This window comes from Opisthocomus hoazin, chromosome 38 (assembly GCF_030867145.1).
Source record: "Opisthocomus hoazin isolate bOpiHoa1 chromosome 38, bOpiHoa1.hap1, whole genome shotgun sequence".
In the NCBI taxonomy this organism is placed as follows: Eukaryota; Metazoa; Chordata; class Aves; order Opisthocomiformes; family Opisthocomidae; genus Opisthocomus; species Opisthocomus hoazin.
The window spans coordinates 1,317,868-1,345,693 of record NC_134451.1 but is presented as its reverse complement, the minus strand read 5'-3'; the positions used below and the strand labels follow the sequence as shown (position 1 = coordinate 1,345,693).

The 27,826-nt window shown below is 53.9% G+C and overlaps 1 protein-coding gene and 1 pseudogene across 1 annotated transcript; both read right to left on the bottom strand.

Annotated features, from left to right (window-relative positions):
* Positions 1-705: 705 nt before the first annotated feature.
* Positions 706-14,632, bottom strand: LOC104332154 (scavenger receptor cysteine-rich type 1 protein M130-like). Its single transcript, XM_075446101.1, is given in 23 exon segments — positions 706-763; positions 1,510-1,762; positions 1,991-2,143; positions 2,349-2,432; positions 2,858-2,959; positions 3,688-3,825; positions 4,091-4,126; positions 4,557-4,871; positions 4,960-5,022; positions 5,495-5,809; positions 6,167-6,481; positions 6,567-6,893; positions 7,437-7,751; positions 7,970-8,278; positions 9,946-10,260; positions 10,929-11,237; positions 12,691-13,042; positions 13,045-13,161; positions 13,164-13,430; positions 13,432-13,560; positions 13,998-14,007; positions 14,487-14,574; positions 14,629-14,632. Coding segments are annotated over 23 exon segments (4,374 nt in total).
* Positions 14,633-20,295: 5,663 nt separating this feature from the next.
* On the bottom strand, positions 20,296-21,487 carry LOC142365366 (olfactory receptor 14A16-like; annotated as a pseudogene).
* Between the last annotated feature and the right edge of the window lie 6,339 nt (positions 21,488-27,826).

Here is a 27,826-nt window from a genome sequence, read left to right as displayed (position 1 = left end):
CCAAGAGTAGGGGAGCTCCTAGCAGGAAATGGGGCAATGCTGAAATGGGAGAGGATGTTGGTGACAGCCTGCTCCTCCCCTCTTCTCCTCTAGGGCCAGATCCGGCTGCTTGCAGCAGTACTGAGTTGCAGCAACTGCCCACAGGGAGACAAAACACCTTCCAGCCTGCAGCAGTAGAAGCTTTTGGGGAAGAGATGGAGGGGTGTGCAGACCCACCAGCAGGAGCAGGGAGGGCGGCTTGGGTGCCAAGTCCTGACCAGATGTCAAACCCTTTGTCCCTCTTGGCTCCTGTGTAAGAGTTTTCTCTTCCCATGGGCACTGGGGTAGGTGAAAGCCCTGGCCAAGGGAGATGGATCCTGGCTCAGCTCCCAGCAGCACCGTTTTAGGGGAGGGACACAAAATCTCCTCTGCTGCGGAAATGTGCCCACATGAGCATCCTCCCTGATGATCCCTTCTCCAGGCCAGTGACTGAACCATGGCTTCTGGCTGCAGCACACGTCTGGTGAGGATCATTTCTCCTTCCTCCTGGTCCTCCAACGGCACTGAGGGAAAGGTACCCCCACCTCCCCTCCTCCCATCCCTCCCATATCTGCCCACACTGTCCCGACACAAACCCAGACTGACACCCCTTGCAGGGCAGAAAGAGGACAAGGGTGGAGGCTGGCAGGGAACAGGAGGAGGGGATCCCAGAGCTGCCCTGGGGCCTTACAGCCCCTGCTCAGGAATAAGGCTGCTCTGCAGCTGTGACAAGAGTCCTTGGGGTCTGCGAGGGCCAAAAGCAGCAGAAACAGACCATGGAGTTTGTGGTCCTGGCAGACCATGAGAGAGAATCCCATCCCCCTGTGTCACAGCAAGCAGCTCTGCACCCTGTGCCGGGGCAGTGGAGAGCAGAGCTGCCTCCTAACTATTGTGGGAGCTAATCTGTGGGCCGTGATCCTCCCTGAGGCTGGCTGGGCTGTTCACGGCAGTGCGGGCACTTGAGGGCTCAATTCTGTGGGGCCACAGCCCAGGGCTTACCCTGACATGGCAGCTCTGTCATGGCCTCCACACTGTGTGAGCAGCGTGGCCCAGGCAGGGCCTGGGAAAAAGAGCAGCTGGAAACCCCAGGGTGAGAAAATGCGTGCTCCCACTGGGGTGCATCATGGGACCTATCAGAGAGCTGTTTGGACTAGAAACTGCTTGTTGTCAGCAGGATGGAAATGTCTCTGTCAGCAGCATTGCTCCCCAGGGACCATGGGCTCTCACAGCCCCACAGCCTGACCCCAAGCCTGCTCTCTCTGAGATATGAACCTTCCCTACCACTGTGTCTTTATTCTCTGCTCCCTCTGATCAGCCACAGGAAGACACCCCAACACCTGGGCAGGTCGCACCAGCTCTGTCTCAAAGCCCTCAGAGACTTTTAATAAGAACAAATATGATGCGCAGCATAAAAATGGGAATAAAAATGGAGGACAGTCCAGGCTATTTCTAGTGCCCATGGGTCAAGGGAGACCGTTTCCTGATGCTCACAGCTCTTGCAACTGCAGAGACCTCTCCTCTCTCCTGGCTGTACCCAGCTGCACAGCAGGGATGTGCTCTCCTGGCCTGGAGCTCAGGGACTGTTGTGCACCGAGCTCCAGTGTCACAGCCTTTGAGTCCTCACAGGGGTGTGCCAGAGACATCTCTTCAGCATCATCATAGCCCATGCTCCCCTGGGCCAGGGACGAGGTGTCTGCTTCAGCTCCAGGGACCCTGGCACTTCTCTGGGAGCGCAGGCTGCCCCCTGCAAGCAACACAGCAGGACATTGCAGTTCACCCCATGGGGTCTGTACATCACCTCCCTCCAAACTCCTCACTACATTCAGCTCCTTCTCCCATCTCCAGTCCCTTCAAGGAAAACTCCCGGGGCAGATTTCCCTGTCCCAGGAAGTCTGCGTCTCAATACAGCAGTGACTTGGCTGGCACCAGGGATGGCATCCCCGAAACCTGCAGTGCTAAGTTTCCCTCTCACCTCTGGGCGCATCCCTGGGCTCTGCTCCCTCCTCTGGTGACCTGGGCACTTCCCAAGCTCCCTGCACAGGGACAACATCCTCCCCAGGGTCAGAAACCTCCCTGGCATCATCATAGCCATCCGCTGGGTCACCTCCAGGCAGAACATGAACATCTGAAGGCAGAGGGGAGATGGTGACAGTGAGAAGATACATCCAGCAGACCAGAGGATAGCAGGATCTGCAGGGACACAGGGCTGAGACACTGATGTTGGCAGCACCACACGAGACCCCCATGTCCTCCCCATCTCCAACAGTGACACTCAGTGACACCTCTGTCCATCACATGTCTGCAAAGAGATCAACCCCTGCCTGCATTACCTGGTGCTGATCCCAGACCATCCTCCTTCTCGCTGGCCCCAGGGTAGGGCTGCAGCTGGATCAGGGACTCCTCTGAGTAAGAGCCTGGAGAGATGTACAAAGGCTGTTAAGGAGCAAGCCCCACTGACCTGGCTAGTGGTCAGCACTGCTGGGGAAGAGGGACCCACAGAGCTGGGGCTGCATGAGGTCAAGGGCTAGGAATTCGCTCTGCTCCCCTGGGACAAACCCTGTCTCAAAGGTGCTCCTGGAGCTGTCCTAGGACAGCCCCTTCCCTCACTCCTCAGGTTTCACATGGGGTGCATGGGCAGGAAGAGAAGGGCTGTTCAGCTGGGATGAGCTAAGCTGGTTGGGAGAAAGCTTCTGTCCCAGGTCCAGGACCCGGATGCTCTCTCCACAGACCACAGAGCCCCAGTAAAGCAGGGACCACAGGCTGGAGGGCTTCAGAGCATTAGCGCTGGGTTGGGGCCAGGGGAAAGAGTCCTGCAGATGTGCCTCCAGGGAGGACCCACACTCACCTGAGCGATCAAACCTTGTCTGCTTCTCCCACACTGGGCTGTAACCGATTTCCTCATACACGGCCTCAGGGAAGGGCTTCTGAGCTGTCCTGGAGCCTGGGGACAGAGGCAGGGCTGGAACTGGGACAGGCAGAGGGGCGATGGGACCCCACTGTGCTCTCCCAGACCTGATCCTTGGGCCAGCCCACCACTGGTCCAACAGTACAGCCTCACTGCGCTGTCCAGGCATGGCTGCTACATCCTCAGTGAGGGAAACATTGCTGTGGAGATTATCTGGGGCAGCATCATTCTTACATCTTCGGTTCGGAGACAGCGCTAACACCCATCCGGCTCCTGGGTTGTGCTTGCCCTATCTGACCCTGGAACAGCTCCCATGTTTCCTCTACACCTGAAGCTTTCCTCTGTCTATCTGTGTTACGGGTCTGTAGCAGGACCCTTGCCCTGCCAGGGAGTGGGCAGGGCTGGGCAGAGGGACTGCCTGGTGACTTCACACCATGGAGATGGACACGGCTGCCCTACACTCCTCCTGTTATGTCTCTTGCCTGAGAGCCTTCTCGAGCACTACCTAGAACTCTACTAGCCTTGGGCATCCCCACTCCACCATTTGTCTTCTTGCCCCGTGATAGCTTTCCCACCTCTGGGCTCTCTCCACCCCTTGCTGCTGCTGCCCCACGGCTGGGCAGTCACTGGAGTAATGTATGTGACAGCTGGCAGCGCACTGTCTCATCCTCCACAGCTCTGCTTGTGCCCCTCGCTGACACCCCACAGCACCCCACAGCCCGTCCAAGAGGTATCTTCCCCTTGGACGCCGTGGAAGGACCCACCTCTGCGCTCAGCCCTGGCACTTAGCACTTGCCCAGCCAGAAGGGCCAGGAGCAAGCACAGAAGGGCCCCCAGGATGATGCAGATGATGACAGGCACGGAAACTCTCCCACTGCTGATCAGACGGCCTCGGGTGGGATCTGCATAGGCAAGAACATGGAAGGGGCGGCCCCAGTCCAAGGAGAGCTGGGGGCAGCACCAGTCCTGATGCCCATCCCACAAGGCAGCAGGGGGTGGAGCGCCTAAGGGGAAGCTTACACCCTGCTGAGTAAGTTACAACCCTCCCCACCACCCCCAGGTGCCTCCTTCTGGAATTTTCACACCCCTGAAAGGAGCCCCTTCTATCTAACTGTGGGTCACAGCCTGGTCCTGGGGATACCCAGCCTGGGGGGGACAACAACTTACCTATTTGGGGTGGGGATGCTGCTGTCCTTGGTGTAGCTGCAGAGGAGGAAAAGGAGAGCTGGGCTGAGAGGGTGGCTGCGCAGGTACCAGGGAGCCTCCTCCCCAACACACTCTGTTTATGTTTGTGTGTGTCCGTAGATGTCCCTGACACATCTCACCCAAATTGCCCCTCCGGTAGTGCTAGAAAGGGAGGCCAGGTCAGGGCCCAGCGCCTCTGCTCTGCGCGACAGACAGGATGTAGCAGGCAACCTCAAGGATAGCCCTGGGGCTGCAGGGCCCCATGGGCAGTGGCCAGAGGACATTTATCTCAACCAAAGCGGCTCCCCACCTGGTACCAGGCTCCTGCGGTCCACAAGAACTTTCTTGCTCGCAGGAAGTCAGGGGCCATGCCAGGGTCAAGTAGGCGAAAGGCCTTCCCCAGCTCCCTGCCAGTACCCAAGCAAGGGGTCCCAGCCCTACCGCTCACCTGAGCAGCGCACAGCAGCATCTTCCTTATGCTGGCAAGCACCGCTGTCCCCAGGACGGGCCCAGCAGGCCTGCAGGGACGGCTCTGTCCCCTGGCACTCCACCTGCTCCAGCCAGATGGGGCCATTCCCCATGCCAAATGCAGCCTCATGCAGAGCAGAAACAGCAGGGCCACAGCCCAGCTGCCTGCATGCCACCTCAGCATCCCGCATGTCCCAGGAGTCGTCGCACACCGTCCCCCAGGAGTCACGGTTCCAGATCTCCACTCTGCCTGAGCACCTGTCCTCACCTCCCATGGCACGAATCTTCTCCCTGTCTGGAGAAGGCAAAGGCCTCCCATGGACCTGAGACAGCAGGCAGAGCCCTGCCAGGCAATAAGAGTACACAGAGGAGCAGTTCCCTACCTGTGCAGCTCGTGGAGTTCGGGCAAGGCGCCAATGGGACCGGCGACACTTCTGGGCGTCCCCCTGAAGAAGGAAAAACTGTGGTGAAGGGGCTGGATCAAGAGATCGTGCAGAACAGAGTAGGGCTGAGCTCTGTTTGCACCTCCTTGTGCCATCTTTGTCACAGCAGCAACTGAACCCCGGTCATTCAGGGGACGTGTGTGGGACTGTGGGGGACCCCAACTGCTAAGCCTCAAAAGGTCCCTGGTTCACAGCGCAGCAAGAGCATATCCATGGAGGGGAAGCTCCTGTGAATCCTGTATGGTCTCTTCTGAGACCTCACCTGGAGATGCCTCTGCCTCCCTTGGGTGCTGCTGGCAACCTGGGTGGCAACTGCTGCTGGATGTGTGTGGCTGTGGTCACTGTTGTGCCACCGGCAGCAGAAGGGTCTGACATTAAAAGGAAAAGTCCCTCCAAGCTCTTTCTCTGTGTTTGGCCATGCCCAGTGGGAAGCAGGAGCTGGGGTGACACTGGTGGCCAGGTGACTCACAGTTACCATTGCAGGTGATGTGGATCTCATCTCGCAGGTCTTCGCACGACTGTGGGTCCCAGGGAGTGGAGGAACACTGCCAGAAGGAGCTGGTTCTTTCCCCACACTGCACGTTATCCAGCCATGCAGGGCCAGACACCCTGCCATAGCGCAGACCCGTTTCCAGGGTTCCTCCATCCCCGCAGCCCAGCTCCTTGCATGCCAGTGACACCGTCTCGAGAGTCATCGAGTTGGCGCAAACGCTCCCCCATGTCCCATTGTAGAAGATCTGCAGGCGCCCGGAGCAACCATCGCTGTTCTCCAGCCTCAGGGCCATGAACTCTGGGAGGAAAGGCACCAAGGGGGAACAGGCTGGTCTGGGGCTGTGGGAGCCAGGACATCTCTGCACTCCCCAGGCCCTCAGCCAGGCATGGGCAGGGCCAGGAGGTTCCCCTTGCATGCAGGAGTAGAGAGAAGTCCCTGATGGACAGACACCCCTGCCCTCCCTGCTAACCCTTGGGCATGGCTGAGCTCCCCAGGGACCGACAGTGGGACTCAGGGTGTCCACGCACGGGTATCCACAGGACGGGCTGGGGCAGGAGCTCAGAGGCAGCCAGGGACAGCCCTGGTCATGCCCGGCTCTCCCCATATCCCGGCCTCCCCAGGAACCAGGCTCCCACCACAGCTCCTGGCACAGACCTGAACAGATGACTCCTGCATCCTCTTTGTGCCTGCAGTCATGCTGTCCCCAGGCCTCAGCAGGGCAGTCCCAGAGAGCACCTTCAGCCCCGGAGCAGTTCATACTGTCCAGCCAGATCTGCCCGGAGCCTTCCCCAAACTGAGCGGAGCCAACCGCCTCCACCGCCCCCCCACAGCCCAACTGGTGGCAAACGACCGCAGCATCAGACAGGTCCCAGTCATCGTCACAGACGGTCCCCCAGCTGCCCTGGTAGTAGATCTCCACTCTCCCAGCACAGCGCCCAGTCCCGTTCACCAGCCGGACCTGTTGGCTCCCTGCAGTGGGGAGAAACCCCAGCTGATGTGAGGGACACCTGCCCACTCAGCCCAGAGCCTGGGGGGCCCGTGCAGCACTCCTTACCCCAGCAAACGACTCCCACGTCCTCCGCAACCCCTGCCGCCGGTGCGCTCTTGGGCAGGGAGGTGTTACAGAGGGTCAGGTTGGCCTCTTGCCCTGTACACTGGACCCCTCGCAGCCCCACAAGGCCCGTCCCTCTCTCAGGCTTTGGGGGGTTGTAGGCTTTCCGTGCCTCTCCGCACTGCAGCTGCCGGCACACCACGCTGGCCTCCTGCACGTCCCACTGGTCATCCAGGACTCTGCCCCACGTCCCATGCTGGAAGATCTCCACTCGCCCATCGCACCGGCTCCCTCCACCCACCAGCCGCAGGGATGCAAAGCCAGCTGAGCCTGGGGAGAACAGAAATGCCACAGCCATTGGAAACACCAGGGAGCATGGCAACCATCACAAAGCAGGACAAGGGGGCATTTTCACACCAAACAGGACAAGAGTGAGCCTTGTGCTGACAGGAAGCGAGGGCAAAGCCTGTGTCTGTTTTGCAGCTCACACCCAGGCCTGCTGCTGCTGGGGTCACCCAGGTAGCTCCTGCCTGGGTGTTGGGATGAGCCTCTGCAGGGCTCTCTCTGGGGATGGGACGTGCTCGTCTGCAGCCAGAGGGATGGAGCAGAGCCCTGCAGCCCTGTCCTGAGTTCAGCCCACAGCAGAAAAACAGAGGAGCCCAGGCTGTGTGGTGGTACTGGAGCCTAAACCACTGCCCTGGGGGCAGATGCCTGCCTCCATTCAGTCTTCAGCTCTCTTACAGTAGAATGGTCAGTCTGAGCAGGCAACACCCTCTACATGATTCCTGAGGAAGCCACAGGGTCCCCTGATTTGATGGCTGTGTCACACACAAAGGGAAAAGAGAGTTAATGCATCATTTTTCTGGCACTCACCTGAGCAAATGACAGCAGCGTTGTTCCCATGGGAGCATGGCGAGACCCCCAGGGTGGTCACTGGGCACTGTCCCAGGTGGGTTTCAGTCCCATCACAGTGGAATGAGTCTCTCCAGACAGGGCCAGTCTCTCTCCCAAAATGCTCTCCTCCGGGAATGGACTCAGCAAACCCGCAGTTGAGTTGACGGCAGAGAACGTGGGCATCCAAGAGATCCCAGTGGGAGGCACAGAGGGTCCCCCAGGTCCCCAGCACCTGGACCTCCACCCTCCCCGTGCATGCTGTGCTGCCATTCACCAGCCTGAACCCCGTGTACTCTGGGGACAGAGGAGGAGGAGAGAGGGGAGGTTGGTGCTCTTGTACCCTCAGTAGCTGGATAAGAGAGGCCAGAAGGGCAGCATGCCTTTCTTGTCCTTCTGCACTATTTTCATGCTGCACAAAACCCATCACCCCTCCTGTCCTCATGCCCAGCCCAACTCTGTCACCCAATCCCCAGCACAGCCCTGGTGTTCAGCACCCCTCCCTGAGTCCTTACGTGTGCAGGTGACAACAGCGCTCTTTGCGTGGGTGCAAGGCTGGTCCCTGGGGGACCCCCTCGGGCAGGCATCGAGGAAGGACTCATTCCCCACACACTGCAGCTCTCCATCCCAAATGGGACTGACCCCTCGTCCAAAGGGAGCTGTCCCAGCAACAGGCAGGGCCATGCCACACTTGAACTCCCTGCAGACCACGTCAGCAGCTTTGGGACCAAAGTGTGAGTCACAGACAGTTTTCCACAGGTCCCCATCACGGATCTCGACACGTCCTGAGCAGTGGCTCTTCCCTTCCACCAGCCGGACAAATCCTGGAAAAAAGAAAACAACTGAACGTCCTCTGGCAGTTACATGCCCATGTCCCACCTGACCTCCAAGCAAGCCATGACCAAATTGTCCATTGCACATTCCCAGAAGGAGCTGTTGGGGAAGCTCTGGGGATACAAACACATCCAGGCCCCCCTTCAGCCCTAACCTACACCATCACAGCTCTAGAAGGCGTGTGTCTATCGCAGACCCACAGAAGACCCTGCAGACCATGTTGGTGCCTTTGGCACCAAAGTGTGACTCACAGGCAGTTTTCCAAGGGTCCCCGTCATGGATCACTATACATCCTTAGCAGTGGCTGTTCCCTCTGACTAGACAGACAGATACTGGAGCTAACAAAGACTGAGCATTCCCACAGCCCTCTAGCAGTCCCCTGACCATGTCCCATCTGATCTCCAAGGTGGTCAAAGGCAAAAAGCCCCATCAACACCCCAGCTGCTCTCAAGGGCTGCTGACAGCACAAACACATTAGGGACACCCTTGCCGCTCCTCTGAAATCAGCAAAGTACTCGTGGGCTTGCTTCTCTCCCAAACCCACAGTCACAGGAACCTGAGACAGACTGCTGCTGCCCCAGAGACTGTGGGCTACCTGGCACCGGTCCCTGGGCACTGCAGCACCCATAGCACTTGAGGTCCAGTGAAACCGGCCCAGGTGCTGTTGGATGCTGCAGCTTGCTGTGTCCCACTGAACTCAGAGCCAGGCATGAGGAACCCCTTGAAGCCAGAAGAAAGAAACGCCATTCCCAGGAGGGTCTCAGGCTGTTGGAGTGCTGCAGGTAGGTGGGATGTGTCGCAGGGCAAAGGTACGGAGAGGCTGTACATTTGGTTGGTGTCTTTGACTGCCCCCTGCTCCGATGACTGCCCAGGAAACAGTTCCTCAGCCACAACTGGTGCATACTGCTGGGCACATGCATCCCTAGCCAATGGCCAGGCAGAGGGCAGGGGAGTGGACAGAAGAGCAACCCTGGGCTTACACGAGCTCCCAGTGCCAAGGCAGGCAGAGAGGGGAGCCAGTAAGTTCTGACAAATCCAAAAGTACAAGGCAGCCAGGGGCTGGGACAGACATGAGAGGCTGGGCAGCGGGTTAACACTCCTGGACAGGGCCTTGTCCCTTGTCCCTTTGGGCAAGCTCTTGTGGGGTGCTCCTGGGAATGGAATGAGGTGCCCCATGCCACCTTGTTCCTCTTCCCAAGTCTCCTTCTTTCCAAGCAATCCCTTTGCTTGGGTCAAGGGATTCTTGTCTTTCAGAAGACACGTCCCAAAATTCCTCATCCCTCTCACACCTTTCCCAACGCTGTGCGTGGCTACATGAGTCACTCTTGGCACCTCTGGCATGCTGGGAGCTGGACTGAATGCTGCCAGACAGGTCCTCAGTGAAAGGGAGGAGAAAGCAACCAAGATACACAGCAGGGCAGGGCAGGGGTATTCATCTGAGCTGCCTCGGGGGCTAGGCACAGTATGGGTAGCCTGGGGCAGGTTCCCACTGGGATTTCACCAGGGACCAAGGACATCAGCAACTGCAGATCCAGCACAGCAGCTCGACTGGTCACAGCGGGCCCTGCTCTGGCATTAGCCCTTTGCTCCCTGAGTGCACAGACAGGTCCATTCCCCCACTGCAGCCCCAAAGCTATAGAAGAGTCTGTCCACTTACCTGAGCATGTCACTCCAGCATCCTCATTGTGATCACAGCTATGTTCACCCCATCCTCTATGTGTGCAGTCAGACAGGGCAGACTCAGTGCCATTGCAGTCAACATCATCCATCCAAATGGGGCCCGATCCTGGGCCAAAGTGAGGAGCTCCAACAGCAGATCCACAGTCCAGCTGCTTACAAACCACTGCTGCATCGTTCATGTCCCAGTAGTCATCACACACGGTCCCCCACTTGCCCTGTTGTTTCACTTCCACTCTCCCAGCACAGTACTTGCCGCCATCTGCCAGCCTCACCTCCACAGCCCCTTCAAACACTAACACAGGACCAGTCAGGACAGCATCAAGCCCCAGCACTGTGGGGCTGAAGGAACCCCTGTGAGGGTGGAGTCAGAGTTTCCCAGGTGGGAGCTCACTATCCTTCAGGCTGTCCCCAAGGCAGTGCAGGGGTCCCTTCTATCCCCACAGGCTGTGCAAGGCTGGGGGTGCCCAGCTCTGGCCCTTCTGGGGCATTTGTGGCCCCACAGACCTTGGCACTTCCTTCCACCCCAAAGGTCCCCTGTCCCGTGCCCCAGGCCAATGCCCACCCCGGGGACCTGCTTCTCTTCAGCCAGTACCCTGACAAGAGACCTGTCCCCAGCAGGGTAACCCCAAGCACACACTGCTGTTTCTCCCCAGGGCCCCCAGCTCCCCTGGACCACAGCCTGGCCTGGGCATCTCCCAGCTCATCCTCCACCCTCAGGCCGTTCTGTATCACCTGTGGTGCAACATGATGATCCCAGTGAGCCCTCCCAACCCATGCCCCCTCCTTGTCCTGGAGCGTCAGCCCAGCCCTGTCGTTGTTGAGGATCCCCCAGCAAGGTTGCATCTCTGCCAGCCCACGGCAACACATGCCCCAGTTCCCTTGTGTCCACAGGCACAACCTGCCCTCCCACACCCCTGCTGGGACTCACCCAGTGTTCAGCACCCCTCCCTGAGTTCTTACGTGTGCAGGCGACAACAGCGCTCTTTGCATGGGTGCAGGGTTGGTCCCTGGGGGACTCCCTGGGGCACTCGGCAAGGAGGGATTCATTCCCCACACACTGCAGCTCTCCATCCCAGATGGGACTGACTCCTCGTCCAAAGGAAGATGCCGCAGCGACAGGCAGGGCCATGCCACACTGCAACTCCCTGCAGACCACGTCAGCAGCTTTGGGACTAAAGTGTGAGTGACAGACAGTTTTCCACAGGTCCTCATCATGGATCTCCACACGTCCTGAGCAGCGGCTCTTCCCTTCCACCAGCCGGACAAATCCTGGAGAAAAACAACACAACCGGGTGTTCCCAGAGCCCTCTGGCAGTTATGTGTCCACATCCCACATGACCTCCAAGCAAGCCATGACCAAATCAGCCATTGTACTTCCCAGAAGAAGCTTTTGGGGACACAAGCACATCCAGGCCCCCCTTCAGCCCTTCTCTACACCATCACAGCACTTGAAGGCACGTGTCTGTCGCAGCACCACGCACTGCTCAGGCAATCTGTCTCTGCACAAGGCGCCCTGTTCTGCCTGGCACGGTCACCCCAGCACCATAGCAGTGGGTGCAGTTCAGGTTTGCAGTTCAAGTCTGGGACAACTGGCCCAGAGGTAATGACTGCTGCAGTGTGCATAGCTTCTGCAGAGCTAAGGACTAGGCAGGGTCATAGCTCTGATGCAGCCAGAAATGCACCCTGCTTCCAGGGGCATTGTGGGGTTTTGGAAGATTCCTGTTAAGGGGAGATGTCACACAGCACAAAAATGGTGCAGCTGGACCCTGTCGAGACATCTCTGATGCCTTCTCAGAGGGGTTGTCCTCAGCCAGGGACATAGTGCTCTGCCTGGACATGCACAGGTCCCAAGCCAACGGCCATGCAGAGGGGCAGGAGATCTGCATGTCCCTCTGGAATCATGGTGGCTCTGTGCCTGAGGGTAACAGCAGGCACAGAAGAGGGTCAGTAAGTGCTGGCAAAGACCCTGTTTCATGGGGCTGGGTGGGGAACCATGAGAAGGTAGGAGAGGTTGGGCAACAGGTCAGTGCTGCCTGCGCGAGGTTGGGTTGTGTCCCTGCGAGGCTGTCACAGCCCCAGGGATTTTTCAGTGCCAGCCTGTGAGTGCGGTGATGCAGAAGGAAGCAGCCAGGATCAAGCAGCCACTAAGCCTTGTGGCCTTGCAGTGCTGGAACCACAACCGAGCCCTGGGGACAGGCAACAAAGGGCTGTGTGCCACCCTGCTCCTCTGCTCAGGGCCCAGAGCTCATTCCCTCTGAAAAACCCTTTTGATTCAGTTGAGGGACTCATGCCTGTGAGGGGGAATGACCCGGGGGGACTACATATCTCATGCTCTTCCTCCAAGGTGTGGCATGCCGAGCAAGTTCCCCCATGGTGTTTCCAGCACAGGGACCCTCAGCATTGTTGGCTGGCAAGTGGCAGAATGGTTGGAGACCACTGGAGACCAGCGGTCAATCCAGAGCAAGGATGGAGGGTTCATGTCCAGCCCAAGACGAAGACTGAAGAGGGGCTGAGATGCTGTTGCATGCTTAGTTCACGCTGCAATAGGCTCCCTCGTGGCTTTCACTGGGGACTAAGGACATCAGCAATAACTGTTCCAGCACAACAGTTCAACTAGCTACACCGGGCTATCCTCTGGTGTTAGCCTTTTGCTCCCTGAGGGCACAGCCAGGCCCATTCCGCCACTGCAGCACCAAAGCTGGAGAAGAGGCTGTCCACTTACCTGAGCATGTCACTCCAGCATCCAAACTGTGAGGACAGTTATTTTCACCCCATCCTCCATGTGTGCAGTCAGACAGGGCAGATTCAGTACCATTACAGCCAACATCACTCATCCAAACAGGGCCAGATCCTGGGCCAAAGTGTCCATACTGAGGAGCTTCAACAGCAGACCCACAGTCCAGCTGCTTGCAAACCACTGCTGCGTCGTTCATGCTCCAGTAGTCACCACACACAGTGCCCCACTGGCCCTTGTGTTTCACCTCCACTCTCCCAGCACAGCGCCTGCCGCCATCCGCCAATCTCACCTCCGCAGCCCCTTCAAACATCAAGATGGGATCGGTCAGGAGAGTACCAAGCCCCAGCACTGCAGGTTTGGTGCAACGTCCTGCTCGAGCAGAGTCAGAGTGGAACCCTCTCCCCTCTTGGCTCTCCCCAGGATAGTGCAGGGGTCCCTTGTAATCCCACAGGCTGTGCAAGGCTGAGGGTGCCCTGGCCCAGCACTGCCGGGTCATTGGCCATCCCACCATACAAGGCAATTCCTCCCAGGCTAACAGTCACCTGTCCCCAACCTGTGTCCACCTGCACACTGCCCAGCCCTGCACTGAGCACCCGCTCCTCCCCATCCCAGAACCTCCTCAACAGCCTCGTTTACCCAGGCCTGCAGCTTCCCATGCAAGCCACCTGCCTCAGCACCACCCAAATCCATGCCCACCCCCAGGGCTTTCCGTGTTCCCAGGGAAAACTGAGATGATTGTGATGATCCCCACACCCAGATCCCCTCCTCGTCCCTGGTGTCAGCTGTGCCCTTGCACTTGACTGGGCGCCCCAGGGAGGATGTCTCTGCACTGCAGATGCCCCCGTCCCCTTCTCTCTGTGGCGCATAAACTGCCCTCACAGGGTCAGGTTTTCCCATGAACAAGGGGGAGGTGAGCAGCACACAATCCCTCCAGGGTACCGCAGAGGTTGGCAGTGCCCTGGGGATCTCTGGGTACTGCCATCACCAGCTAGGCCACCACCAGCACCAGAGGCACAATGCTGGGGAACAAGGGGTCCCAAAAGAGTACCCCAGGACAAAGTGCCTATGAATCCAGCCAGGTACACGCGGCAGTAAACACTGGAGCCCTGGAAAACACAATTCTGCCTCCCACCCAGACGAGCACAGAGAAGGGCACAGGGTCCATGGACGCGAGCACCTTCTGCCCCTTATCTCAGTAACGCCTGCAAAGAAACCCCATCCCCATACAGATCCCGATGACCACGCTGGTACCCACTAGCCCTGGGCTGTGGGGCAAAGGAGCTGGCACTTACCCCTGCACAGCTGCACCCAGAGGAGTAGCCACAGCATCCAAGAGGACAGGAGTCTCTCTGTGCCCATCGTAAGCCTCCTGCCCTGCCAGCACATTCCTGCTGCACCACACTCCCTGCAATAGCTCCTAGTGACTCGTGGGGACAATGATGACGAAGGGGAAATATATCTCTGCAGATGCCAGCCCAGCTACAGCAGGAGCCAATCGACGCAGCAGCACCTTTTTAGACATTATTGGGAGCTATCTCCTTTCCGACACAGCCCAGCCCTCCAATGAACTTCTCCAGCACCATTCATGACCATATATGATAGACAGCTCCGCTGCAGGTGTCACGTCACTGTGTTGGGGGGCTGTCACAGGACAGGGCCAGTTGTGGGGACAGACTGGTTTTCACCCCTGGAACTGTGCTGTGTGGTCCAGGAGCACTGAGCATCTCCTGTGCTGGGCACATCTAAGAGCCCAAGGTGAGAGTGTCCAGTCATCCCCATACCACGGGAAACACAGGGCTGGGACTGCACTGGAGGCTGTGTCAGGAAGGGAAGGAAACAGCCGCTGTCCCTGCTTCAGGGAAGCAGCAGCTGGGAAAAAAACTTAGCCCAGGTCAGAGCCACATCCCAGGAGAACTGGCTCACCCATCCCTCCCTGGAGAGCCTCATGGAAGGTCCTTTCAAATTAGCTTGATCTGTGACATGTCCCCATCCTGGCAGCAGACATGCAGCCCAGAGCCTCGGACACATCCCTCACTATCAGCCTGTCTCCGAGGGGTCGTTATTCCCCGCAGTCGAATCGGGAGCTGCAGCCTGCAGGTGCGCAAACCACAGCCCACGTGGTCTCGCAGCGGTCCCCGTGCTCCCCCTGCCACAGTGCCCGGGCAGGAAGCCTGTGGTTTCCTCCTGGCACTGTGCCCGGGCACATCCCTGCTGCGCTGGGATGCTGCTACCCCCACCCCGACTGCTCCAGCCACAGCTGCAGGGGCTGCTCCTTTCACCTCACAGACATGGGGCCACACAGGTCCCGTCCCCTGTGATGCCCTTGTGATAGCACATGGACGCTCTGCACGGAGCCCCACAGCCATGCGTAACATTGGTGACTTGACCTCACAGTCTCTTACTGCTACCACTGTGTGCTCATGGGTTATATTGTCACATGTGTGCGTTCGGTGTATGGACTTCTTCTAACGATGGTTCTTCCAAAAAGCCATATTTGGATATTGTTTGAATATTGTTTTGGTGACATCAGAAGCACCTACACAAGCTATGTGCCATCTCCTGGACTATCACCTGTCAGGCACCATCAGAAACTCCTACACAGCTTTGTGCATGCTCCTGGCCTATCGGCTAGTCAACCACAGGTGATGTCATAACATCTACCTCTGATATTGGCCTGCTCCTGGCCTATCGGCTAGTCAGACACCAATGACCTCAAAACCACCTACACCAACTATGGGCCTGCTCCTGCCCTATCAATCAGCTGCAAAGACAGCCGTGACATTAGAAGCATCTACACATACTATGAGCTTACTCCAGGCCTATGAGCTACTCAGGCATGAGTGACCTCATCAGTACAGATACAAGCCATGGGCCTGCTCCTGCTCTGTCAGCTACTTAGGCACCAGTGACCTGACCGCCACACGTCCACCTACTTGCTATTTGCTCGCCTAGGAGATACCAAGGCACAAGTGACCTCACAAGCTCCGACATGAGCCATATGCCTGCTTTTGGCCTGTCAGCTACTTGAGTATCAGTAATCTCACAACCACTCACACAAGCCATGTGCCAGCTCCCAGCTTATGATCTGCTCAGGCACCAGAGCCTTCACAAGCACATGCCAACCTATTTGCACATAGCTCGTGTGGTGGGGTAAACCCATGTGGTGTTATCTGTTTCTTGCAGCAGCAAGTGTGTGCCCCAGTCACCCACATGACCATCAAGCTGGACTGGAATGGGATGCGGGGGCCTCCCAAGCTCATTCAGCGGACTGGGCTCTGTATGTTAACACGATTTGCTCCAAGGGTCTCTGGGTGGCCTCCTGGGAGGGGGCCACAGCCCTCGGGCGTGTTCCAGCTTGTCTGTGTCCTCCCCACCCTCCTGAATTTCCCCCCAACCCAGACATACCTGGGCTTCCTCTGCAGCCTGGTAAAGTGGGGGACTTTAACACAGCCTTTTACTGTTCTGTCTATTCACATTAAAACTGTTCATTCCTTTAGCTCTTATTAAAGAAGATTTTATCCATTTTATACCTGTGTTATAATGGCTATATATATTTAATTTTTCTAGCTTTATAAATGTTTGGTCTTGATGATCTTAGAGGTCTTTTCCAACCTGAATGATTCTATAGTTATACATATATATAAATGTGTACACACATGTATTATAAATACTGTAGTCATCCATAAATAGAAATTTATACAAATTTACACTATCACATTTTTATGTATTTCTTTTGTCTAAAAATGTATATATTATAATACAGGTATATATTTTTATATCTGAGCACTTCCTTGCCCAAATCATGAAGGCAGCCTGTCACAGGGCTGCATGAGAACATGTGGGTAAAGTCTGACATCCAAACACAATGCAGTATGAAAACACGTGGGGAATGAGGCAGTCAGCAGCAGTGGCCTCCCAATCTGTAATGGCCGGGGGCTTCCTTTGCTGACCTGCTTCTGGGTGCACTGGGAGGGGAGGCTCCTCTGGCCAGCCAGTCACAAGATTTATTGAGAACACGTGGGTTTGATGCTGTCAAGCAATAACCACCAGCCAATCACAGAGCAGTATGAGGTTTAACAACAATGCACTCACGCCCATGAAACGGTGGCACCCATTCATAGAATGGTGGCATCCGTTCATAAAGTGGTGGGACCCATACATAAAATGGCAGCTCACTTCAAATGGTGGCGAAAACAAAAAGGCAGCCCCTGGGTCTGTAGGGGAAAAGTCTTCTGAGTCAGATGTACTTCCAGGTCAACCAGAAGGGCGTGACTGCACCTTCCAGCCAATTACAATGAAGTATGTGACCAGTAGAGGGGAGTGACTTCTGGGCTAAATAGTCCCTGACGGAGCTGGAAGGGGCGGGACTACAGCTGGCAGCGAGTGGGCGGGGCCTCCAGTGCCAGTGGTGCCTCTGCTGCTGGTGTGTTCGGGGCGAGGAACCAAAAAAGTGCAAGGAAGGCATGTGGTGAGGTGAAAATGTGTCTTTTGAACTGCTGTCAGATAGCAGGTCACTGTGGTGTCAGAGCTTCAGTGTTTGAGCCTGACGTGAAGAACTTTCCTCACCCCCGTGTGCTTCCAGTCTGCACCACCCTTCTCAAAAACCCCACTATGGGATCCTCCTGGATCTCATGTGAAAGTCTGCTACACTGTTCTGAGGATCCCCTCTGAGAAGGGGCAGCACAAAGCCTTTTCCATGTGCCTCCCTCACCTGGCCCTGGGCTCCCTCTTCATCAGCTCCTGAAGCCCAGCTCTATCTCCCCCTCATTCCCGGACATGCTGGTGTCATTTCCTTACTGGGAGGTGCCTCCAGAAGTGAACCCCCTCATCTACAGCATAAGAAACCAGGAGCTGAAGGGTGGAATTAGGACGACATGGAGGTTTTGCAACAGGGACATGCTCCCCATCTCTCTCCACAAAGGATTCCCAGGAGATCCCATCCAAAACTGTTTTGCAAACAGAAAGAGGAAAAGGAGGAAGAAGAAAACCACAAACAAGAGGGAGAGGGTAAGGAAAGGGAAGAACAGGAAACGATGGAGGAAGAGGTAAAGGAGAAGGAAGAAGATCAGAAAGAGGAGGAGGAAAAACAGGTGGTGGAAGAGGAGGGTGATCAGAAGGAAGAAAAGGAGAAATAATAGGAATATGAACAAGAAGAACAGGAGAAAGAGAAGAAGAAAAAGAACAACAAAGATACAGGTGAGAAGGATAAAAGGGAGGAGTAAAAGCAGGAGAAAAATTTGGACAAATAAGAACAGCAAGAGGAGAAGTATAAATAGGAAGAGCCAGAAGAAGAAAGACCAGGACCAGGAAGAAAACAAAGGAAGAGGAGAAAAAAGAGAAGAATGAAGGGGGGATGGGGCAGAAGGAAGAAAGGCGAAGAACAGGAAGAGGAGCAGCAAGAGCAGGAAGACCATAAACAACCAGAAGAGGAAGAGGAAGAGGAAGGATATAAGCAACAGGAAAAGGAGGATAAGGAGGAACATAAGAAACTTGAAGAGGAGGAGGAAGAGGAGGAAATAGGAGGAGAAGAAAGTGAAGGAAACAACAGGAAGAGAAGGCAAAAGGAAGAGGACTGGAGAAGGCAACAAGAAGAAGAGGATAAGAAGGAAACAGGGAAAGGAAGAAAATGAGGAGGAGGTAACGGGAGAAGAAGCAGGAGGAAGAGGAGGAAACAGGAGGCAGAAGAAAAGGGAAGCAACAGGAGAAAGATGAGAAGAAAACAAGAGGAGGAGGAAACAGGAAACAGTAGGTAACAGGAGGCAACAGGAGGAGGAGGAGGAGGAAGAAATAACAGGATGAGGAGGCAGCAGGAGGCAGGAGGAGTCAACATTAAGAGGAGGAAGAGAAGGAAGTGGCAACAGGATGCAACAGAAGATGGCAGGAAGAGGGTAAAGCAACAGGAGCAATAGGAGGCAAGTGGAGGGAGCAAGCAGAGACAGCAATCGGAGGAGGAAAAAGGAGACAACAGGAGGCCAGAAAAAGCAACAAGAGAGAAGAGGAGGAGAACCAAGCAACAGAAGATCAGGATGCAACAAGAGAAGGAAGATGCAACCGAAGGAAACAGAAGAAAGAGAAAAAGGAGGAGAAGAAGGACACCGAAAGTAACAGCAGTGTGTAGTCTTCCTGGCAACCAGTCACTAGCGACACCCCTGAGTGATCAGCACTGTTTAAGGTGTTTATTAGCTCCCGGTATGATGGGATGCAGCTCACCTTCAGCTCCTTAGTGGATGACAGCAAGCTGGGGAGAGCCTTTTATCTACCTCAGCTACTCCATCCTGCCTCTAGCAGGAGATTTGTACAAGACAATACTCAGTTCTCTTCCAACCTGAGTTATTCTGTCATGCATTGAGTCTTTCCCATGAAGAGTTCATTGAAAATAGAATAGGCAGAGGAAGGAGAAAAGACAGAGAGGTAGAAGTAGAGAGATAAAATTTGCCAATATAACTACAGTAGTTCCTCTGAGCAATGTCTTCTCCATTTGAACGTCTGGTAACAAGATCTACTGTCGTAAGTAGCTGCATAAAACTATTTCCATCGAGCAAGCGCGTATAATCAGCTTGCTAGCACATACTCATGGTGCTGTTAATGAAGAACTGTGGAAAAAAAAAAGAAAATTCATTAAAAACCTAGCAATGCTGGAAATTCAGATTTTTTCTGATATTCCATTGAGTTCTTTTATTTTGAATTTACAGGTTTTTCCTAAAAATCTGCATTCAGGTCTTGATTCAGTTATTCATGCAGAGGTAGCCACTGCCCTGGGGTAGCTGAAGCATGCATGTGTCCCAGGAGATAGGGGAGCCCTTTCGGAGCATGAGCTGTTATGTAGGCAGAGTACCTCAGGAGAGGTGAAGTGCACTGTGCACTATATTAAACTCCAGCGGACAACGGTGCACAGTGCACTCACTTTGCTTCCCTCTGTGATTGAAGTTCTAGAAGAACAGAGTTTTTACTTTGTTCTTTTCTGGGCATATCCCTGTTCCCAGAGAGACTTTCACAGGAAAAATGTCACCATTTTCCCACTCTGTCCCCATTCTCTCCGCATAGCCACAAGCTGTTAGTATTGCTCTGCAGAGTGAGCAGGCTGTGGTGCCTGAAATCCACGGGGTGACAGTCCCAGGCAGACCCCTGTTGATCATCCACAATCTCCAGCAAAACTGGGAACCCACAGGTGAAAGGTCAGCCCTGGCCCATCCTCTAACACATTGCCCCATGCCCTCCTCCCCTCATCCCATGAAGAGCGCAGGCAATGTCGCATGGAATTGTGGGGGCAAGACCTTCAGCCCGACCTCAGCTTTGGAAGAAGAGCCCAACCTCCAGACACCGGCATTGAAGAAATCCCCTTTTATTAGAGAGAAGCGCCATGGGATGCTCCCTGTACCATTGTGCCAGACACACGAGAACACGCCTCTGGGTCAGACAGGCTGGATTCATGCCACTGGGGAAGTGGAGTGGATGCTGACATGGACAATAATACTTATCCTAGATAAAATGGCAAAAGTGCAGGAGGTTCCCAACATGAACTGGTAATTTATTCTGTAAACAAATGATCAAGTTAATGCTTCTGAGAAACAGCTGAATGAATCAGCTTCCTTAAATGTCTTTAAGCTCTTGGTTCCTCAAGCTGTAGATCCAAGGGTTCACTGATGAAGGCACCACCGAGTACTGAAATGCCATTACCACGTCCAGTGATGCGGACAACAGGGAGAGAGGCTTCAGGTAGGCCGACTTGGCAGTGCTGATAAACAGGGAGACCGCAGAAAGGTGACAGAGGCAAGCGGAAAAGGCCTTGTGCCTTCCCTTCTCATAAGGGATCCAGAGCACAGCCCTGAAGATCTACACATAGGATAACACAATGAAAACAAAACATCTAAATTCCACAAAGATGCTAACCACAAGAAGGCCAGCTTCCCTGAGGTAGGCATCTGAGCAGGAGAGCTTGAGGATCTGGGGGATTTCAACAGAAGAACTGGTCCACGGCATTCATTTGGCAGAGTGGTAGTGAAAATACATTGGCAGTGTGCATCACAGAAGTGAGTAAACCACCACCCCAGGCAGCTGCTGCCAGGTGACTATAATCTCTTCTGCCCACAAGTGCAGCGGTCCCATAGTGCAGGGGTTTGCAGATGGCAGTGTAGCAGTCATAGGTGAAAATAGTAGGAAGAAAATAGGCCAGGTTGAACGGCACTCTGAGCAACATGGTCTAGTTGAAGATGTCCTTGCTCACTGAAGGGGTGTTTGACTAGATGACCTCTACAGATCCCTTCCAACCTAAACAATTCTATGATTCTGTGATTCCCCTGCCATAGAGAAGGGAAAGAAAAAGACCTGTGCAGCACATCGTGAGTAGGAGATGGCCCTGGTGTCCCATAGAGAATTGACCATTGCTTTGGGAACAGTGGTGCAGATGGAACCCAGGTCAAGGAGGGAGAAGCTGAGAAGGAAGAAGTACATGGTGGTGTGGAGGCGGTGGTCAGAGACTATGGCAGTGATGATAAGGCTGTTGCAGAGGAGGGGAGCCAGGTAGATTCCCAGCAAGAGATGGAAGTGCAAGAACTTCAACACATTTGTGTCTGAGAATGCCAGGAGGAGGAACTGGGGGATGGAACTGCTGTTGGACATTTGCTGCCTCTGGGCATGGAAACCGCTGAAAGGAGGAAAAATCATTGACAATTTGAGGGAGACTTTTCAGAGCAAAACCAAAGTCATTTCCTACAGAACCTCCTGTTGCTACACACCCCACCTTCCAGTTTTCCTTTTCTCGGACACCTTCATTCAGCGCCATGGATGAAGCTCTGGTTTGGTGTTGATTGAATTGTCTGTAAGGAGCTGGGCCTCTGTCCACTGGCTGACGAGGTGTCAGCCCTGCTCTGCAGAAGCAAGTTCATGGAACAGTGGAAGCAGGGGCCAGTCCTGGTGTTCAGATTTGTCAGCGGTTATAGCATTCCTGTGCTTTAGCTGTGGCACCTCTGTGCTTACCTGTGGGGCTTTCTGAGAACACAAATACTTGTGTCTGTAGGAGACAGATTTGCATTCTGGAAGGAACCACACAGCTTGGAAGGACGCCTCAAGGAGACACAGAAGTGCTTTAATGATGGTAGCCCACTCAGGGAAAACCAGCTTATTACCCAGCCCCACAGACTGCATTGTCCACAGCCACACAGAGGAGAGGAAAGCTGGGACACTTGTTCCCATGGACACACCTGCAGGAAAGGACCCACAAGATCACTGTGTGACTCTGCAGCTGAAACTCCCTTCTCCAGACAGCATGAGTGTGCGCACTCCCCTGAGCTCTACAGAAAGAGGAGCTTTCAGGAGAGAAACTTGGAGAAAGTGGAAACTCACGGGAAAGCTCCACAGAAAAAAGGAAGCAGAGAAGAGGTGGGTGCAAGGATTGAAACAAAGGAGGAATTCAGAAGTAGGTTTGGGTTTAGGGAAATCAGAGCTGCCCTAGAGCTGACATTTGCAAGGGAGCTCAAGGGCACAACGATGAGCTCTTAATACTTCAAGAAAAGTTAAAGAACAAAGTAAGATTATGTGTGGCCACTGCTGAATTTTCTAAGAGAATTTATAGAGATGTGTGATGTACTCTTGGCCTTTGTCTTCACCAGCAAGATCTCCCAGTTCCTTTGGCCTAAGAGGCAGAACTGCAGAAGAAATCCAGCATTGGATGAAGATCAAGTCAGGGGTTACTTAGATAAGGGCAACCCTTAACAGTCCACTGGACTAGACGGGACATAGCAGGTCTTCTCAGAAGCGTTTTGGAAGCTCATCATGAGTGGAGAAAGCTAAAAGTACATCTTGCATACATCTTCTAAAAAGACTCAAGAGATGAGCAAGGGAATTCTAGGCTGTGGTGACAGAGGCCAGGAGCTGTGTGGCTGGGCAGCAGCTTTGTCGGAAATGCTCTAGTGGTCTTTGAATTTCATTAGGCAAAACGTGAGCCAGCAGAAAAGGCCAACAGCATCCTGGGCTGTATGAGCAAGACCACAGACAGAAAAAGTGATTATCCCCCTGGGTTCAGCACCTTTTACACCATACCCTGCACAGTGCCAGTGGGACATTGACCAACAGGAACCAGTTCACTGGAGGGCCACTAAAGTGGTAATCCTCGAATTATTCATCAAGTGTTTGTTTGATTTCCTTAAGGATATCAGTACCTAAAACAACAAAAACATTAATCTGTCAAAATATAATTATCTGCAGCAGAACAATCTGCATCTGTGATAGCCACTTTGGACAATACCAGTTTTATCAGTATTTGCAATAGACAGCATGATACCCAAACTAAAAGTCCAGTTCAGATGAAGGATGGTCTTGCAAAAGCCACCATGTGTGTCCCTGGGTGGCAAGGACACTGCTGGTTACCATCTCCAGAAGGTGGCAGAGGCTGGATGCCCTTCTCAGGACAGACTCCTTGCCAGGAAGCCACAGGCATGGAAGTTGCTCACCTGGTCCTTACTGGCAATTCACTCGGTATCTGTTTTGATGTTTTTGGTGCTTTTCTGTGACTACTCTTTCCACACAGAAGATCATAAAAAGGTAATCATTTTGTAAGAGGTGGTCATGATGGCCCTGTTATGGCCACGAAAGCTCACCATGAGCTCTGGAGGCAGCAAGGAATATCATCAACAGCAGCAGGAAGATCCAGGAAGCTCAAGGGCTGTTCTGAAGAGTCAGTGTCCCTGAGCAGCAGTGATTGTCTGCGTGTAGATCTGAGAGAGAGGATAAGGGAGTGTCAGTGAGAAACAATGAAGCTGACGACTTTAGCAAATCCTTATAACTATGTCTGAGCCCTAAATGGAAACCTGTGGATGTCTGCAGGTAGAGGAGGAGAAAGAGGATTGTCCTGAGAATTTTGCAGGAAGAAAGGTCCCTCCTGTGCCAGTCAGGGATGTTAAAGACTTTTCTACCTTGTGTGATACCTCAGCATTTCACGTGGGGAATGGCCACTGCTGGGGTAGCTGTGCTCAGTCATCCACATGAGCCGACCTTGTTGACTAGCACACTTCGATATAACCTCTCCAGTCGCATTGACTGGCAAGAGTGTAATTTGCTCAAGTAACCCCTGGCTTCATCCCCATCCACTGCTGGCTGTTCCTTTCCAGAGCCCTGCCTCAAAGCTCAAAGGCCTGGGAGAACTTGCTGGTGGAAACTAAGGCAAAAAGCACATAGATCTACCTAAACCTGCTCTTACCAAATTCAGCAGCGGTACTGCATTCTCTCTGTTTCTCCTTTAAGTTTTCCTGATGTATGAACAGCTCTTCTTAGTTCCTGTTGCATTCCCTTCAGAGTTTCAATTCAGTTTTTATCAGGATCACTGCTGTGCTTGGAGGATGCTATCCTTGAAGACAAGGTATATCCAGGCACCTTGTGAAAATGATTGCTGTATTCCTTGACTGTTATCATCAAAGGAGTGAGTAAATACCGCTGTATGATGTGCTTTGTGTTATGCAATGCCTACATCTTTTGGATGATGCTGTCTGAGGTGTCTGTCACACAGCTGCTCTGAATGGGCATTGCTTTCCTGTAGGTCCTGTGCTGTCCCTGTCAGCTCTGACATCTCATGGAGCTCTGTGAGCCTCAATTTGAACACAGAATGGAGTAAATACCCTAAAATCTGTAAGGCAATGTGGGAGTGACCAGGAGACAACTGCCAATACAGTCAGTGGTGATCTAGTAAATACAGCACTAGCAGAAGAGAGAGATTGAGCTCTCACTATGGCGAATGACTCGAATCCTTCTCATGAACAACACTATAAACTGCCCTGAACTTCATGAGTAGGGGCAGCTTCACTTGCCCTGATTTGGGGCATAAGCTGTCATTTCAGTTGGCCAAAGGATATTCCCAACAACCTCCAAGAGGATGTCAACAGATATTGCCCTGTCTCTATGACCTCTGCTCCATTTGAGTTTGCAGGTATCTGCTCATCACTTCAACCACTCCGAGAAGTTAAATGTCATGAGACATTTGCATCTGAACAGCTCACTCCTGGCTTCCATCTCAATAAATTAGCAAGGGAGCTGAGAATAGGAGCTCACATGCAGGTTCCTGTTTAATGCACAGCTGAAGGGAGGCAAGAGGAATCCCATCTCCTGTGGGCTGCTGAAACCATTAGAGGGAGCTGAATCGTCTTTGAACCCCAGGACTACAAACCCAGGTTGAAATGCCTTGACTGACTCAGCTGAATACCTTCCCTCAGCAAGGATAATGGAGATCCCTGCTTGCCCTGTTCTGGCTGTGCTGTCTAAAGACGGGACAAGAAAAGATGATTTTTGGAGCTAAGACTTTTGCTGATAAGAAAAATGCCACTGCTGAAGGAAGTGTCTTTCCCAGCTGAGGGAAAGAATACCCGTGACTGCTTCAGCCTGTTTCACAGTAGGTTCCCTTGGAGCCCCAGGGACATGACAAGGAAGCCCAGAGAGGGCAGAGAAAGTGTCTTGTTGGGCTGGTCCCCTGCTTCTGAGCTGGGCTGGGCCCCTGAAATGGAGGGAGTGCATCGCAAGTGGGCAGAACGATCTCTCTGCAGCTCTGCCCAGGAGCAGTTCCTCTGCAAAGCACAGCAGGGCTGAGGGCACTGCCTGCAGGCACTGAGGGGAGAGAAGTGAGGCAGAGAGAGGTTAAAGGCAGTTTGGAGTCAGAGGATGTTGAGAGATCAGTGGGAGAGAGATCTTCAGAGTCCTTAACAGGTTAAGTCTCTGGCTGCAGGACAATGCGGGTGCAGTTCCTGGAGGGATCTTTTAAAGCTGGTACATTCCACAATTTATAGGATTTTTCAGGATGTCTCTCAGAGTGTCTCTATTGTAGAACAGAAGAATAATCTGCTGCTGAACAGGGATTTCCCACTGCACCATTAGAGGGACAGGGCATGAGGCCTGCCTTCTGCTGGGAATGACTGCAGGGGTGTGCAGCCAGGGGTGCCCAGGGATGACCTTCAGAGCAGGGTCCCTGCACCCCAGGCGCTGTGTGCTGGGGCAGGGACTCTTTCACATGCCACGGTCAGCACTCAGCCTGCCCAGAGATCTCCTCATGGCACTGCAGGAAGAAGCTGTGGGTGGAAGGAGTGACTTCTGGCAGGGCAGGGTCCTTCTGCTGTCGAGAGGGTGCTGCATGGGTCAGGACTGCTCACAGCTCCAGATCACCACTATGGAACACCCAAGGGGATATTTAAAGAGAAATGTCAAGGCAGTGATTATTATAAAGATAAAGCAATTTCCCCAGTCTCTGTTTTCAGTGTATTACTCTGAAAGCTGTGGACAGGAAGGAGGGTGGGTATTGGGGGGGGGGGGGGAAGAGAAATAGAGAAGGAGGTTTTCAAGTTTAAAGAAGTCATTGGGGCTCTTGATCTGTAATTTCAAGTGGTCAGCAGGTCTGTTAATAAGCTCCGTAACTTTTCCCATGGACAACACCAGCATCACATTTGCTGGCCCCATTTGGGATGTTCTGACCTGCCTTTTTCCACCTGCAAACTGGAGCTCGCACCCAGACAGTGCCCTCCAAGAAGTCAGGTTTCTGCAGAACTCGGTGGAGTGTGCAGGGGTTGGGATGGGATCTGTGAGCACTGACAAGGAAAGGACATGGCACAGGGAATCACTTCTCAGAAGGAAAATCAGGCAGCAGTGTTACAATCAGGGAATGAGAGGAAAATCAAACCAGAAATGGTGTGGGAGGGAGAATTCAGAAAGCTCTGTATTACTGCCTCCAACGCAGATGCCTCCCTGTGAGCAAGGCCCCTTGTCCCCTGTCCCACCCAGTAAAGCCTCTGCCCTCAGGGCTGTGGGCTCCAAGGCATCAACCACCTCCTCAGCAGCCAGAGCTGCAGCAGAGCTGTGCTGCAATTCTCCAGCCACGGGTCCACTTCCCTCCGCAGAGCACAGGGGCTGACAGCAACTGGCTGGCAATGTTGGTGTCTGGGAGGTGGCAAACACAGCTGGGTCAGGGTAACACTGTCCTGAGCGCCCGGCTGCCTCTGCCCTTGCCTCTCTCAGACAGACCCTCACTGCATTTTTCCTTGTTTCTCTACTTGTCTGTGTTATTGCTATTGTCATCCTGTTGTTGCTGTCAGGCTATGTGGGGATGGGTGTTTCAGCTGCAGAGTCACCCACTGATCTTGTGGGTCCTTTCCAGCAGGTGTGTCCATGGGAGCAAGTATCCCATCTTTCCTCTGCTCTGTGATGCTGCTGACAATGAAGTCTGTTGGGCTGGGGAATGAGCTGGTTTTCCCTGAGTGAGCTACCATCATGAAACCACTCATGTGTCTCCTTGAGGTGTCCTTCCAAGCTCTGAGCTGCCCTCCACAATGCAAATCTGTCCCCTAGCATCTTTGTGTAATCTGAAAGCCTCGTGTAGAAGCACACAGATGCTATGACAATAGAAATGCTTTTGGGTTGGTGAAATGAGCCATGGGTGTCCTGGACTAGAAATGGGCTGCTGAGACCCTGAGAAAAGGTGAGGCATTTCATTGTCTGAATGGATCCCTCTGCTCTCAGGAGTATCTGCTGCGTTTTCACAGAAACAGAGTAGTTTGATTGCCCCCAATCTCAGAAAGGTGCAAGCCGAGGGCATCTCAGACAGAGGGACAGACCAGCTCCCCTCAGTCTGCTCTGATCCAAAGGCAATCCTTTTACCTTGCAGGATCCAGTCTGTTCTCTCTGAGTGCAACAGAAACACTGAGACTTACTGACATCCCAAAACAATCCTCAAATAAAATCGGGGAAATATTTCTTTAAAGAAACTTTTACTCCAACTTCTGCAATCCTCATTCCTTAGCACTGGGAGAGCAGATGTTTACAGCCCTTCGGCAATGATGGTAGTTTTAAGTGACAAATTTGAAAGCCAGGACGGCCCCCTGCTTCTACTCTTCCCATGAACTCACTCCTGCAGAGCAGGGCTGACACCTTGGCAGCCTGTGAGCAGACATCTGTCTCCTCACAGCACATTCAGCCTGAACCAAACCAGAGCCTGAGTCATGGATGTGAAGGAAGGTCTCCTAAAAAAGGATAAATAGGGGATGAGGTGTTGTCCTGGGTTTGGCCAGGACAGAGTTAATTTTCACCAGAATCCAGGATGGGACACAGCCGGGTGGGCTGACTCAACCTGGCCAAACAGAGCAGGGTTATCCAT